This window comes from Prionailurus viverrinus, chromosome D4 (genome assembly GCF_022837055.1).
Source record: "Prionailurus viverrinus isolate Anna chromosome D4, UM_Priviv_1.0, whole genome shotgun sequence".
NCBI lineage: Eukaryota > Metazoa > Chordata > Mammalia > Carnivora > Felidae > Prionailurus > Prionailurus viverrinus.
In genome coordinates this window covers 90,082,425-90,094,485 of record NC_062573.1, presented here as the reverse complement: position 1 = coordinate 90,094,485, position 12,061 = coordinate 90,082,425, and the positions used below count along the sequence as shown (strand labels likewise).

Sequence of the window (12,061 nt, the reverse complement as noted above, 5' to 3'; positions counted from 1 at the left end):
CCAGGAGGCCTCCTGGCACACAGCTTGAGGCCCACCGATTTTCGTGGACTGAGCAATGAAAGGCACGTATTGGGTACAGACTCAGCCTCTTATTGGAGAGGGGTGTGCTTCTCAGAGAGCTCGGAGGGCACAAGCAGATAGCCCTGGTGGCCCTCCCGAGCCCCTCCCACTCAGGGTAGAGGCCACAGCGAGCCAGCTGCTTGTCGGGCTGGGGGCCTCTGTCTCTGCAAGTCAGGAGCTGTACGGGGCAGGAGGCGACCGATCCCGAAGGCCTGGAGAGCTGGTGGAAGATGTGGGCTCCTGTCCCTCTTCTGACACCGCTGTGGTCCAAGCAGAGCAGAGATCGTGGGGCCCCTTTACGGTTGCCCATTGACCGTCTGCTGGGTGTTGACTGTTAGGTTTCTTTTGTGTAGCCGGAGAGGAAGGGGGGTAGGGTACGGTGCCGGTAAGCAGGCGTGGGTTTGGGCATGGTGTTGAGTGTTTGGCCAGAGTTGCTAGGCCCCAGCATGGGGCACGTGGGAGAGAAAGGTGGGAAAGGTAACTTGGGGACCAGACTCTGCAGGGCCTCGAATGCCAGTCCGGGCACTTGAGAATTCCTCCTGTAGGTATCCCAGGAAGCCTCAACATTTTAAGAAGTGTTCACCACGCATATTTACACTTTTCCCAAGTATTCCAAATATCATGAAGTAAGCGGCGGAGGAGAAAATTAATTTCTGTTCACTTTAAAAAAGCAGTCTCAGTCTCAGTTCCAAGTGGAATTATACATTTAGGGGTGTGGGCTCTCTCCCCTTCATGTCCCTTGGGCTACATTGAATTCCTGGCCCAGTCCTAACTTTGAAAAGAACAACAAATGAACAGCTTCTTCAGAAGGCCGGGTGCTGGTTAGCGGAGAGGGGCCTGCTGTGGCTGCCCTTCTCGAGTGAACTAGCAGGCCCAGTGGAGGTCCTCAGAACCCAGAAGCTGGCTCACGGGGATGCCTTGGAATCTGAGGTTCTGACCCCTCGTGGTTTGCAGGTTAGGTTAGACCCCAGGAAAGATGGAGTGGCCGGCTTTACTTTAGGGTTCATTTCTGTAGAGTGTCCCTTTTAGGCCTGCCCGGATTGAAACAAAGCAGCCTTGTTTTGGATACAGTATCAATATTCAGTGAGGATTAGTACTTTGTTGTTGTTGATACACCCCTGCCAGAAATGAGGCAACTGGCTGGATGTGGAAAAACACCAGACTGGGAGTCTGTGACTTGGGTTCTCTGGCTGTGGAAGCTTGAGGAAGCGTCTTTCTCTCTGTGGATCTCATTTTCCTCATTTTGGAACGAGAGGGATGTGAATCTTAACCTTTGGAACTCTTTGAGACTTCGATGACAGCCGTGGACTTTCCTTCTCCCAAAATGAACACTCATGGTTTGGCCAACACTTCAGGACCCCCTGAAGCCCACGAGACCAAGCGCTGTACCCGTAAGGCCCTTCCCAGCTGACTTCCCCTTTACGTCCCCCCATTTATGTACCTCCGCCTTCAACAGGGCCTTTGCACGTGCTGCCCCTGCACAAAGTGCTGTTCACCCCTTTGGTCGATTCCTGCTCACCCTCTGAGTGTCACCCTTCCCTGACCTCTGAGATTAGATTAGGTCGCCCTGCTAGACATGCTTCCCTTACCCTGAACCTCTCAGCACATGTTATCTGACTCTCCCTAAGCTCTGTGTTGGTATTTATTAGGTGAACCCCTGAGGTGCCTCCGACCGCACATTCTGTGATTGACGTGTGGCCGTGCGAGCGTGTCAGAAGAAAATACCAGTCTGTGCTCTGTGCTTCCTGTGGCACTCTGCACAAGATGTGTTGTTTTTTGTTTGTTTTTTGTTTTTTGTTTTCTTTTTTGCCTTGGCTGATTTCCTCTGGGCCTGGGCAGGGACGTCACTTCAAAGCAGGGCCTAGAGGGCCCAGAAGACTGGCTCCCAGACTTTCTGCCTCAGTGCCCTGCTGAGCCTGACCTCCAGGCTGGTCGTTCCCCTTTGTTTATGTTCTGGGCTGAGCTGCAACTCCCACTTGGAGCCTTCCCACAGCGCCTGGTGCTTCCTCATATTGTTGTATTTTTCTCCAGGGGGGAAGTGACCAACATCAGACTTTCCTCCGAGCAGACAAAGTCCACGCACAAAGCCTCGCGTCAGCTGCCGGGCACCTGCCTCCGTCTCCTGGCCCCTTGGGGGGAGGTGAATGTGCACATTACAGCCGTCACTTGCCTTTCCCCGTGATTTGTCTCTTAATTTCCCTCCAGGAGTGTTCATGCCCTGCAGGAAATCCAGCAGTGCCTTGTGCGGAGGGGAGGGTTCTCTGTAAGATGCTTCAGAACCTCGGCAGCCACGGCATCACCTCCCTGCTTTAGGTCACTTTCCACATTCTAAGGTGTTATTCTGATAGTTCAAACGTCATAGGTGAAATTTTATTTGCGCTAAAGAAATGAGTTGTCTACCAGAACGTTGCAGCACGTTTCCTCTGATATGGGGGGAAAACAAAAAACAAAAAACAAAAAACAAAAACCCTTGTGCAGGTAAATAAGTTTTCTTTAATATATCTGAAGCTGGATGTTTATAGATTTTAATAAAATAATAAAAACAACTATCCTTTAAGAGTATCTGCTATGTGCCAGGCACTCTTTCAACATCATATTTAACTTTTTCGCTGCCCTCTGAAGTAGGTGGCATAATTGTACACATTTTACATAAGTCAAAAACTCAGGACCAGAGAGGTTAGGTTCCTGCCCCAAAGTTGCCCAGCTGAAAGTGCTCACAGAGATTCAAACCAGGCCCACTGTCCTCCAGGGCCAGCACCTTCCCACTGCCCTCCTTCCTCCTCCAGTCATGAGGAAATGGGTACTGGGATTTCCTAGGCAAGGATACAGATGGAACTACGCTCTCTCACCAGGTGGTGGCCCTGATCCCCTCCCCACCCCCCCACCCCCCCCATCTGTAGTGCAGGGGAGGAGCTTGGTGGGCCCTGCCCTTCTGTGAGTGATTTGGGCTGCCGTAGTAATGCCTCAATACTGAACATGCGGTCACATAGAGTCTGATTATATGGTACATGCGTCCACGGCATCCCCGAAGCCTTTGTGTGAAGCAAGGAGCCACATCGTATTGGCCGTGCGGTGAATGCTCTGTTTCTGGTAGCAATGCGTTGTCCGTTCAGCTCATCTGTCAGAGTCCCGTATTGCCTCCCTAACGTGCGGACCAGAGGTGGGTCACTGGCCACATTCATAAGAAAACGCATCCCAAGTTAGAAACAGTTGACTTACTGATGAGCCTTACAAATGAACTAGAAATTTGCTTGAGAGAACAACTTTGAAATGAGGACCCTGTGGTCCAGCTGCTTCTCAAGGAATCATGACCTCCCCTAATGATTCAAATGTCAACTTTCTGGGCATAGGGGAAGATAAAGAGAAAGGCCTGTCGTTAGGAATAACCCATTAAAGCTCAGCCTGGAAAATGTTTCTGATGGTGCACCCAAACTCGGTCCATTTCTGACTTTCAGCTTCTTGGTCACCTGATTGCCCACTCCTCCCCCAGGAAAAGGCAGCGTGGAAAGTGTTTGGAAATACAGTTCACTCTGAGGCCGCTACCGTGCCGATGAGTAATAGAGCGCCAAAGGAAGGCCGTGGAAGAGCTTCCTAATATAGACCGACCGGTTACGGGACCCGCCGGTAGGACAATAACAAGCCTTTCCTTCTGGTTTCCTCCCTGGGAGTGAAGGGAGTTTGAAAGGCGGGAGGCAAAGACCTCTCAGAGCAGAAATCAGGTTTTTCTTGCAAGAGTGTGCCAGGGCTCGCTGCTGGGTGATTGGGATGTCTGAGAGATGAAGCCCCTTTCAGCCGGTGCCTTGGTCCTCAGTTGCTGCTCAGCGAAGACACCTGGGCTTGGGAGAACCCTCTGAGCCCCTGGCTTTAGAATGGGCAATGCTGCTGAAAAACAGAAGCCCCGGAAACGAAGCCGTCTGTGCCCCTGGAAACAAGGTAAGGAGGCCCTGGACCTCTTCTCCAGGAGGAAGGAGGCAGCCTTCGTTGGGATATTTTGGCTCAGAACCAGAGCTGAAACTGCTTGGGAAACACCTTCCACACTGAAAAGCACTCAGTGCAGCATAGTCCAGTCTAAAGAAAATTAACCGTCCTAAGGAATAAAACGATTCGTATGTCAATATGACGTCACAACTCGGCCGAGAACGTAGCTCACCTTGAGGTTTGTGTTCCGTGCAGCAGGTGTGCTGATTGAAAATTTTAAGCTTTAAAAAATATGCCGGATAAAAATGTTGATATCCGGGAGTTTGAATCTTTCGGAACGGTTTGGGGAGAGAATGTTAACAGCTTTTGAATATATAACATTTTTCTCCCATAGACTCCAAAGTACTTTCCATAAGAAACCTCATGCTTACCCGTCCCAGACACCCGTGATGCGGGCCCACGCCTGCTCACGCCTGCTCTGTGCCTTTCAAGGGCCCTGTGTCAGTGTCCACTTTAAGGAGGAGGAGGAGGTCCGTGGGCCACAGGCACTGCCACAGAGCACTTGGGCCTGGGGGCCCTTTGAACCGTGGCCCCGGGCACCTTGGTCCTCCAGCGCATCTGACTGCTGTTTTCACTGTGATCAACCCCTCAGACCAGCTGCTGGCCCCCAGGACTAAGGGTCATGGCTCTTTGACCTCCACTCCGCAAAAAATGGAGGTAACATTTGACCAGCAGCAAGACTGTGTGATTGCAGCTGTATCCATGGGTATGTGTTTATGCAGAAAATACAACCTGGGAGAAAATACACGGAAAGGTTGACAGTAGTTGTCTTTCGTGGTCAGGTTATGGGTTATTTATTTTTCTTTTTAAAAGGGAAAACTAGGTAGGCTGCTAACGTAATGTCAAGTTCCAGCCTCTCTGGCTTTATACCACTCATTCTGTGTCCAGCATGTTACTGTGAAAGGAGTCCTCCCTAGTGGCCTTTGATCGGGTCTGGGTCTGAGCAGAACGGTGATAAAAGACATTTGGGGGACAGCTCAGGAAACTTGAACGTGAGCTGGGTAGTAGAGGGCACCTGGGGACTGTTGCTAGCTTCATTATGTGTAATAGTGGCAAGGAGTCATGTAGGAGAAAGTCCTTTTTGGGGGATAGTCATACTAAGGTACTTAGGGGCAGAGCTTTGTGGCCTGTAATTTTGCTCCAAAATGGCGCAGGTGAATGAGTGCATGTGCACATACCTGGAAGCGAAGTGGGACAAGTGTAACAAGTGATAGAATCCAAGTAATGGACGGGTGAGGTTTGCTCTACTCTTGTTAATGGGTTTTTACTCACTGTGGGGGAACCATTGAAAAAACGGTTGCTGGTCACGCCGTAGTGCGGTACCCTTCCGTAGCATGAATCTTAGCGGTCGCGGGTATTCACTGAGGTGGGTCGGGATCCCCCGCTCTTGCTCAGGGCCACGTATCAGGGCTGGTATCTCTGGCTGCCAACAGGAAAATCGTCGTAAAAATCCGTTAACTCAGAGGCACAGCTTTTATAACGGGAATTTAACGTATTTGTTTTCAGATAGTCTCTGGTTTTCCTTAGAAAGATGTAGAAGAGTTAAGACTTCTTAAAATTTCCACTGGAAGCAGCTGGGTTCCCCGCCTGTGTTGCATTTTGCAGTTTGTGTGTTTGTGTCCAGTAGTTTCCATGAGAGGGGTGTGGGGGCGCGGTGCTGGCGGGCACTGCGGGGCCCGCGGCCGGCTGGGCGGAGAGGAACAGCCGCTCCCTGCCCCGGTTTCTGTCTGCCTGGACCCTGCTGGCCAGGAGCACGTCCTTGCCAGTGTCGGGTGCGTTTGTCTGTGCAGCTTAGACCAGGGAGAGCAGTGCCTCTCCCTGATCCAGAGTCCGGCCGCGCCTGCCAAGGACCCACAGGAGCAAGGGTGGGGGGCAGTCCTTCACCGTTGCTCGTCTTTGTCTTTAAAGGTTGTTGATGTTTTGGAAACGGGATTTTCGAACCGGATCGAGTGAGTCCCAGGCACCACTGTGACCCTGATCTGCATGCATTTTCCGCGGTCCACACTCACCGTGGCTGTCAAGTCCCGGTGGATGACTGGGGACTCCAGGCTCCACGGCAGAGCAGGATGGTGTCCGTGTCTGCTTTGGGGGCAAGGGAACGGGAAACGCGTGCTTGTGTGCGTTTGGTACAAACAGCCTAGGCTGCCCCTGACTTCTCCAGCCCGTCTGTGGCCCAGCCGTGGCAGGGGCTCCCGGGAATACAGACTTTAACCAGAGCCAGACATTTGTGATTAGGAAGGTCGAGCTCAGAGTACATTCTGAAAGCAAATTTAAAGGGAATCACTATCTGCCCTTTAGATCATTTACATTTCTGTTTCCAGGTTGTACACCTGGAAAGTTGAAAAATCAAGTGACAGGATATTAGTGCAAGAAACACAAATCTTACCCCCTCTGCCAGCTGTCCCCCTAAAGAGCATTTTACACCTGGCAGAGAGACGTCTAAGGATTTTAAACAGCGTGCAGCGCACAGCCTTTGAGGGGACCAGCATTATACCCCTGTCTTATTCTTGTTTTTCTAATGGCTCTCAGAACCCCACACATAAGGATCAAACAGTACTGCTTGCTTTTTTTGCAGTGCTGGGTGCTTGCAGTGGTTGATAAGTGTGAGTTATTTGCAGTCCCATAGTGAGTTCTAGCAGGCCCCCAAACACACATGCGCGTGCACACACACACGCGCGCGCGATGGGAGGTAGGATAAGGCAGTGGCTTCCGGTGTGATCCTAAGAGTTCCAGCCAGCGAGAGCTGCACCCCACGCTTGCCATCTGACCTTGAACAAGGGGATTTTGCAATCCCACGCGGCCTCACTGCCCTTCCCTCCCACGGTTCCTCCAAATGACGGCGCCTTCCTGTGTTATTTCCTTACAGCCCTCACCGCAGGTATTTTTTTTATTGATCTGTTTTATACACTGATTGTAAACCCCCTGAAGGCTCTCTGTTGGGACCCTTGTTCTGTCTCCCACACTGGTGAGGGGGTGTCACTTGATGCCTTCCATGAGTGCGTTTGGTGGCAAAACTCCCGCTCCCTGGCTGCCTGCGTTACCATGGGTATAAAGGAGGTATGAAAGGCGGAGCCTGGGCCCTGGTACAGAGTAGGTGCTCAGTAAATGGTAGCCACCGATGCTGGCCTGTGTGCTGGTTACGGGGACCTGGAGGTGTCCATTCTTTGCCTTCCTGCTAAAGTGGAGACATCGGGGGTGAAAATAGGTACATCTTCCTCTATCCCACGGCGGTTCTGAATTTACAGAGCAAATCTATTGAGGATTGTTCACAGTGCAAAAGATTGCTTCACCAAAAGCACTCAAATCATAGTGAATATTTAGTTGCTGATCCATTGACCGAAACAGCTGGTGAAACCTTCCATTTAGAGCTAAATTGAACTTTTAAAATGCGCCTGTAATCCTGCCCTGTCAGAAGACTCGTTCGTTCATTCGTTCATTCTTCCTTTTTAAGAATTAATTTGAAGAGCTGCTTGCAATGGTCGTCTTGGCTTTGGGGAGTATAACGCAGGCACGAGTTTCCTTGGGAGTCAAACATTGCAGCAGCCATTGCAAATGGAATTGTTATCTCCTTCAGAAATCCCAGCAGCTCAGGGCCATACCAGCCTGGTAAATGGAAAATGTTTGATGATTTGCATGTTTGTACTCAGCTGGGTGTGAGTGGATGAAATTAACACCCTCAGTGGAAGCCCTGACTATATATAAAAAGTGTCTTTCCCCCCGGGGGGGGGGGGGATGGGACCCGGAGGGGGGTGCTTGCGGAGCTGGGAAGGAGATTGGCTGGCTGAGGTGGGGGTGGAGGTAGGGAGTCCGGGACTTGTCGCTGATTCCACATGCTCCCTGGTCCCAACTGGTTGGATTCCAGTCCGCAACGGTGCTTAGACTTGCCACTCCAAGCTAGGTAGTGAAGAAGCGTCTCAGGCCCCGGACACCTTTGTGCCAGGCAGTTACACTGATGGCTTTTCTGGCCAGAGCAGAAGCCGGCCCACCTCCCACCATCCATTTTCTGGCCTTTCTTCCATTGCTTTGGGACCACAGTGGTGCCTGTGTCAGCCTCTTGGGCAAGCACTGGGTGCTACGTTCAGGCCACCAGGCTCCGTGCCTTCTAGCTGAGGGAGGCCAGCCACGTGACCTCACACTTCCAAGCCCGATCCTGGTCTCTACGTGAGATTAATAATAACACCTACTCGAGGGACCGTTGACAGAAGTAGATGAGGTAATTCACGTAAGGGGGTTACAGCCCTTAGCAGGCAGTGAGCACGTAATGAGTGATAGTCCTTCTTCTTATCATACATCCACGGATATGGACCATGGGCCTGGCTCTGTGCAGCCCCAGCTAGCAGTGTGTTTGACAGTTCTGCCTGTTTCCTTCTCTCAACTGTGAGCGATCACAGGTCAGGTGATCGCAGAGGTGCTGGTGAGGTCTGTGAGTCAGCGACCGCCCGCACTGGCCCTTGCCGTCCCTATCTGCAAGCTCTCTGGGTGTTCAGTGTCCGGAGAAGGCTTCCGTTGTGCTCAGCACTGGGGGCACAGGCGGCTTTTGTGGCGTTGCGTTTCTCTGAAAATGGTTATTGTGGGACCCAACACAAGTGAACTATTCCTCGTTAACTAGAATATGCAAGTAATCAGCACAGTCCATCTTCCTGTTCTGAGTACTGTCACGTTGCGGTGTTTTTCCATAACCGCATCGTGGCTAGGAGTGTGGACTATGGAGCCTAGATGCCGGGGCCGAACCCTTGCTCCTCATCGTGCTGCTTGGCTTATTGTGATCTTAGTGAACTTCGAGACCTCAGTTTTCTCATCTGTAAATCGTGCCTGTAAAGTGCTTACAACAACTCCTGGCACGTAGTGTTTATCGTTGGTGGTATTTTTAGGTTGCAGACAGAGGAATTACATTTTACTTTAATGGAAAAGGTGTTACGTTATTAAAGAAAAGATTGGGAAAAATGGACCAAATGCAAAGAAGAAAGTGCATGTTGAGCGTCTAAAGGGCCTGAAAGAGAGCAGAAGTATGAGCTCCGACTGGTAATCTTTTCCGGAGCGGCTGCCCGTGCATGCGTAGTTTTCATGGAGTTGTAACCATGTGCAAATCATTTTTTTATTTCATGCCTCTGTGTGGTCCTCGTAACTACCGTAATGACTGTACCATCCCGTTACGTTAGTATTCTGTAACGTATTAAATCATTTACCTGCTGCTGAGTATCGCAGTTATTTCCCCTTTTTTGCTGTTATAAGCAAGAGGCAACAACAAGTCGCTTCACTCATACGTATTTGTGGTTCTTTTGGATGATTTTATTTCCTTAAGGTGAGGTCCCAGTGTAAACTTCCCAAGCCAAGCTTGTAGGAGATTAGCTTTAAGGCTCTAAGGGACATATCTGTCAACATTGTCACGAGCGATGCACCAGTTTGTCCATTAGCCACAAGCCCATCAGCACTGAGTATTATCATTTCGGAATTGTTTCTTTTGTAAAACTTAGATTGTATTTACTCATGCAGAGTGATGAGTTACCTAATGGCATGGGGTTCAGAGAAGGGCGTGGGCGTTCAAAACCCATTATCAGTTTAAGAATCTGTTTTTAAGATTCTGTGTTCTCATTGTCCTTTGCATGGAACTTGACTCAATCTCATTCAGGTGCTAAGTTTCATGGAAGAGAGGCATGAGATTTTGTGTTAAGGATAGCCATTTACCATCACAGCTTTTTGTCTTTTGCCTCCCAGGGAGGAGTGAGTATTAAATAATTCGGTTTCCTCATGTGAGAGGGAAAGAGTGAGCCCACAAGTGTTGGTAACACGGTTAGTGTAATGATTACCGTTAGGCCGCGTGACGAATGACCCAGCCCCTCCTCCTCTCCGCTTCTGTAGGGCTCTCTCCGAACCTCCGAGAACCGTTTTCCCCAACTGCTTGCCTGTGATGGGCTGCCAGCTCAGTTGTTACTCGGACGGGGATGTTGCTGTCAAACTGTGCTGCCACGGAGGTTTGAGTCAACAGGTGCAGGCCTCGGGTGTTAGGGTAAATACAGTGGACGAAGGTGATGCCTGTTCATTGGCGAGGCTCCAAGCCACGGCTGGACGTGACCATAAATAGGCTTCAGGATGGGAGAAAAGAAATTGATGAAGCAGAGGTTATTTACCATGCTAATGGAGTCACAGATGTCTTCAGCTAGAAGAGAATGATAAAAAAAAAAAAAAAAAAATTCCTAAATGATCCCCTAATTTAACTAATGAAGAAATTGAGGCTTAGAGAAGTGAAGTGACTTGTCTGAAGTCCTGCAGCTAGTTTGTGGCTTAGGGTCTCCTGTGCTAGGGTAGTAATATACCAGTGGTGTAGTAATGTACGTAATAAAGATACAAAACAGTACAACGTATTGTGTATATTATGATTACATATTTTGTATTTATGTTATATATTTGCAAGCTGTAGCATATGTTGTGTCCAGTACGTTGTATATGTGATACGTTATATGTCGCATCTATCGTGTATACAGTATACGATATAACGCAGTAACATATGTAACGATATAATAGTAACGGGTTGGGATGTAACGTTACAGTGATGCTGATCGCTTCCTTTATGCCAGGTGTGGTACTAGAAGATCTGCATACATAGTGGGCTCTTCCATAAGTCAGTTTTTTGTGAAGTGAAAGATCAGATGTAGGAAATGGAAACGTAAGTGTGAAGGAATTTTTCTCGTGAGAAGTGTGGGGTGTTGTTTTGGGTGGGGTAAGAAAAGGGAAGGAAACTTCGCTTTGTCATCAGATATTTCCAAATTTAGAACAATATCTATCCCTAGCCGTTGGCTTTACGGTATGCTTTACCCTGGGAACAGGCACACAATACGCTTCCGTGTTTGACCACGTCTTTCCCAGCTGTGGGGAGGGTGTCACCATTGCCTTAGATCATAACAATGGCCAGTGGCCACTTTAAATCTAATTACACTTTGGCAATTGCTTATAGGGCACTTGATTTCAGAAGTCACTTCATGCTGAAATACCAGATGGCTGTTTCTGGAGACTCTGTGGACCACAGCCGAGGAGGCTCATCTAGGTCACGGATGGGTCAGTTTCTTAAAGGGCCGGATAGCGACTCTTGTAGACCTTGCAGGGCCAAGAGGCATGTAGGTGCTTACATAACCAGCTAAAATGAAACTGTTTCAAAGTGTGAAAACCAAATTCTTTGCTTGCAGGCTATAAATAAGCAACCTGCACCAACAACCAGGAGGCTGGCGGGATTGGGGCTACAGGCAGAAGTTTGCCAACCCCTGGTCTGTGGGGTCTTTTTCGGTTTGGGTGCTCTCTTCTGTCGTCATTATGCCTCTGGTGCTCTGAAACAGGTCGTTCGCCAGTTACAAAAAAAAAAAAAAATTCAAATTTTCAGGTCAGAAGAAGACTGAAATATCATCTTCTAGCTGCTTCACCTTTATAATCGGAATTACTTAGCTGAGCCTTCTGGTTTCTAGTCCACCACACACACATTCAGGGCTTTATTGATAAAAATAGTCCTTCCCATCACTACAGGAATGAGAAGATAGATGATGGAGGTTTGAAGAACCTGGCACTGTTGAATACAGAAGCCTTAAATAGCCTTCCTTGACTGTTAAATGGGACAGTGTACTAAAAAAAGCCTCCATTTTCTATAGTCATTCATTCATTGATTGATGGATGTTTATCCACTCAACAAATATTTATTGAGTGGGACCTGTGTTGGGCACTGTTTTGGACACGGGGATGCCCAATGAAAAAAATAGGACCTCACTGCCCCCTGGATTTTATAGTGTATATATAAATAAGTGAAATCCATTGTATAGAGAAGGCAGGGAGGGGGATAGGAAGTCCAAGGCTGGGGGTGGTCGTCAGCGAGGAGGACTGTGAGCGAGGGGCACTCGGCAGCAAGGTGTGGAAGTTGCCGCTGAGCGGGAGCACTCCAGCAGGAGTCACTGGTGCAGAGGGCCTGAGAGGGAGGGAGCACAGGCCTGATGAGGAAGACCATGGGGCAGGCGTGGCTGGAGTAGACCGTGGACTCTAGAGA

The 12,061-nt window shown here is 49.4% G+C and overlaps 1 protein-coding gene across 8 annotated transcripts in view; it reads left to right on the top strand.

Moving 5' to 3' along the window:
* RAPGEF1 (Rap guanine nucleotide exchange factor 1) overlaps positions 1 to 12,061 on the top strand; it is a 132,746-nt gene that overhangs the window by 18,163 nt on the left and 102,522 nt on the right. Inside the window, exon 1 of one of the 8 annotated variants that reach the window (XM_047830905.1) lies at positions 3,633 to 3,993. The exons of the other annotated variants lie outside the window; for them this stretch is intronic. Coding sequence (XP_047686861.1) covers positions 3,930 to 3,993 — 64 coding nt within the window. The 5' untranslated portion in view covers positions 3,633 to 3,929. Of the gene's footprint in view, positions 1 to 3,632; positions 3,994 to 12,061 lie in introns of those variants that run through there. 8 annotated transcript variants of the gene reach the window in all.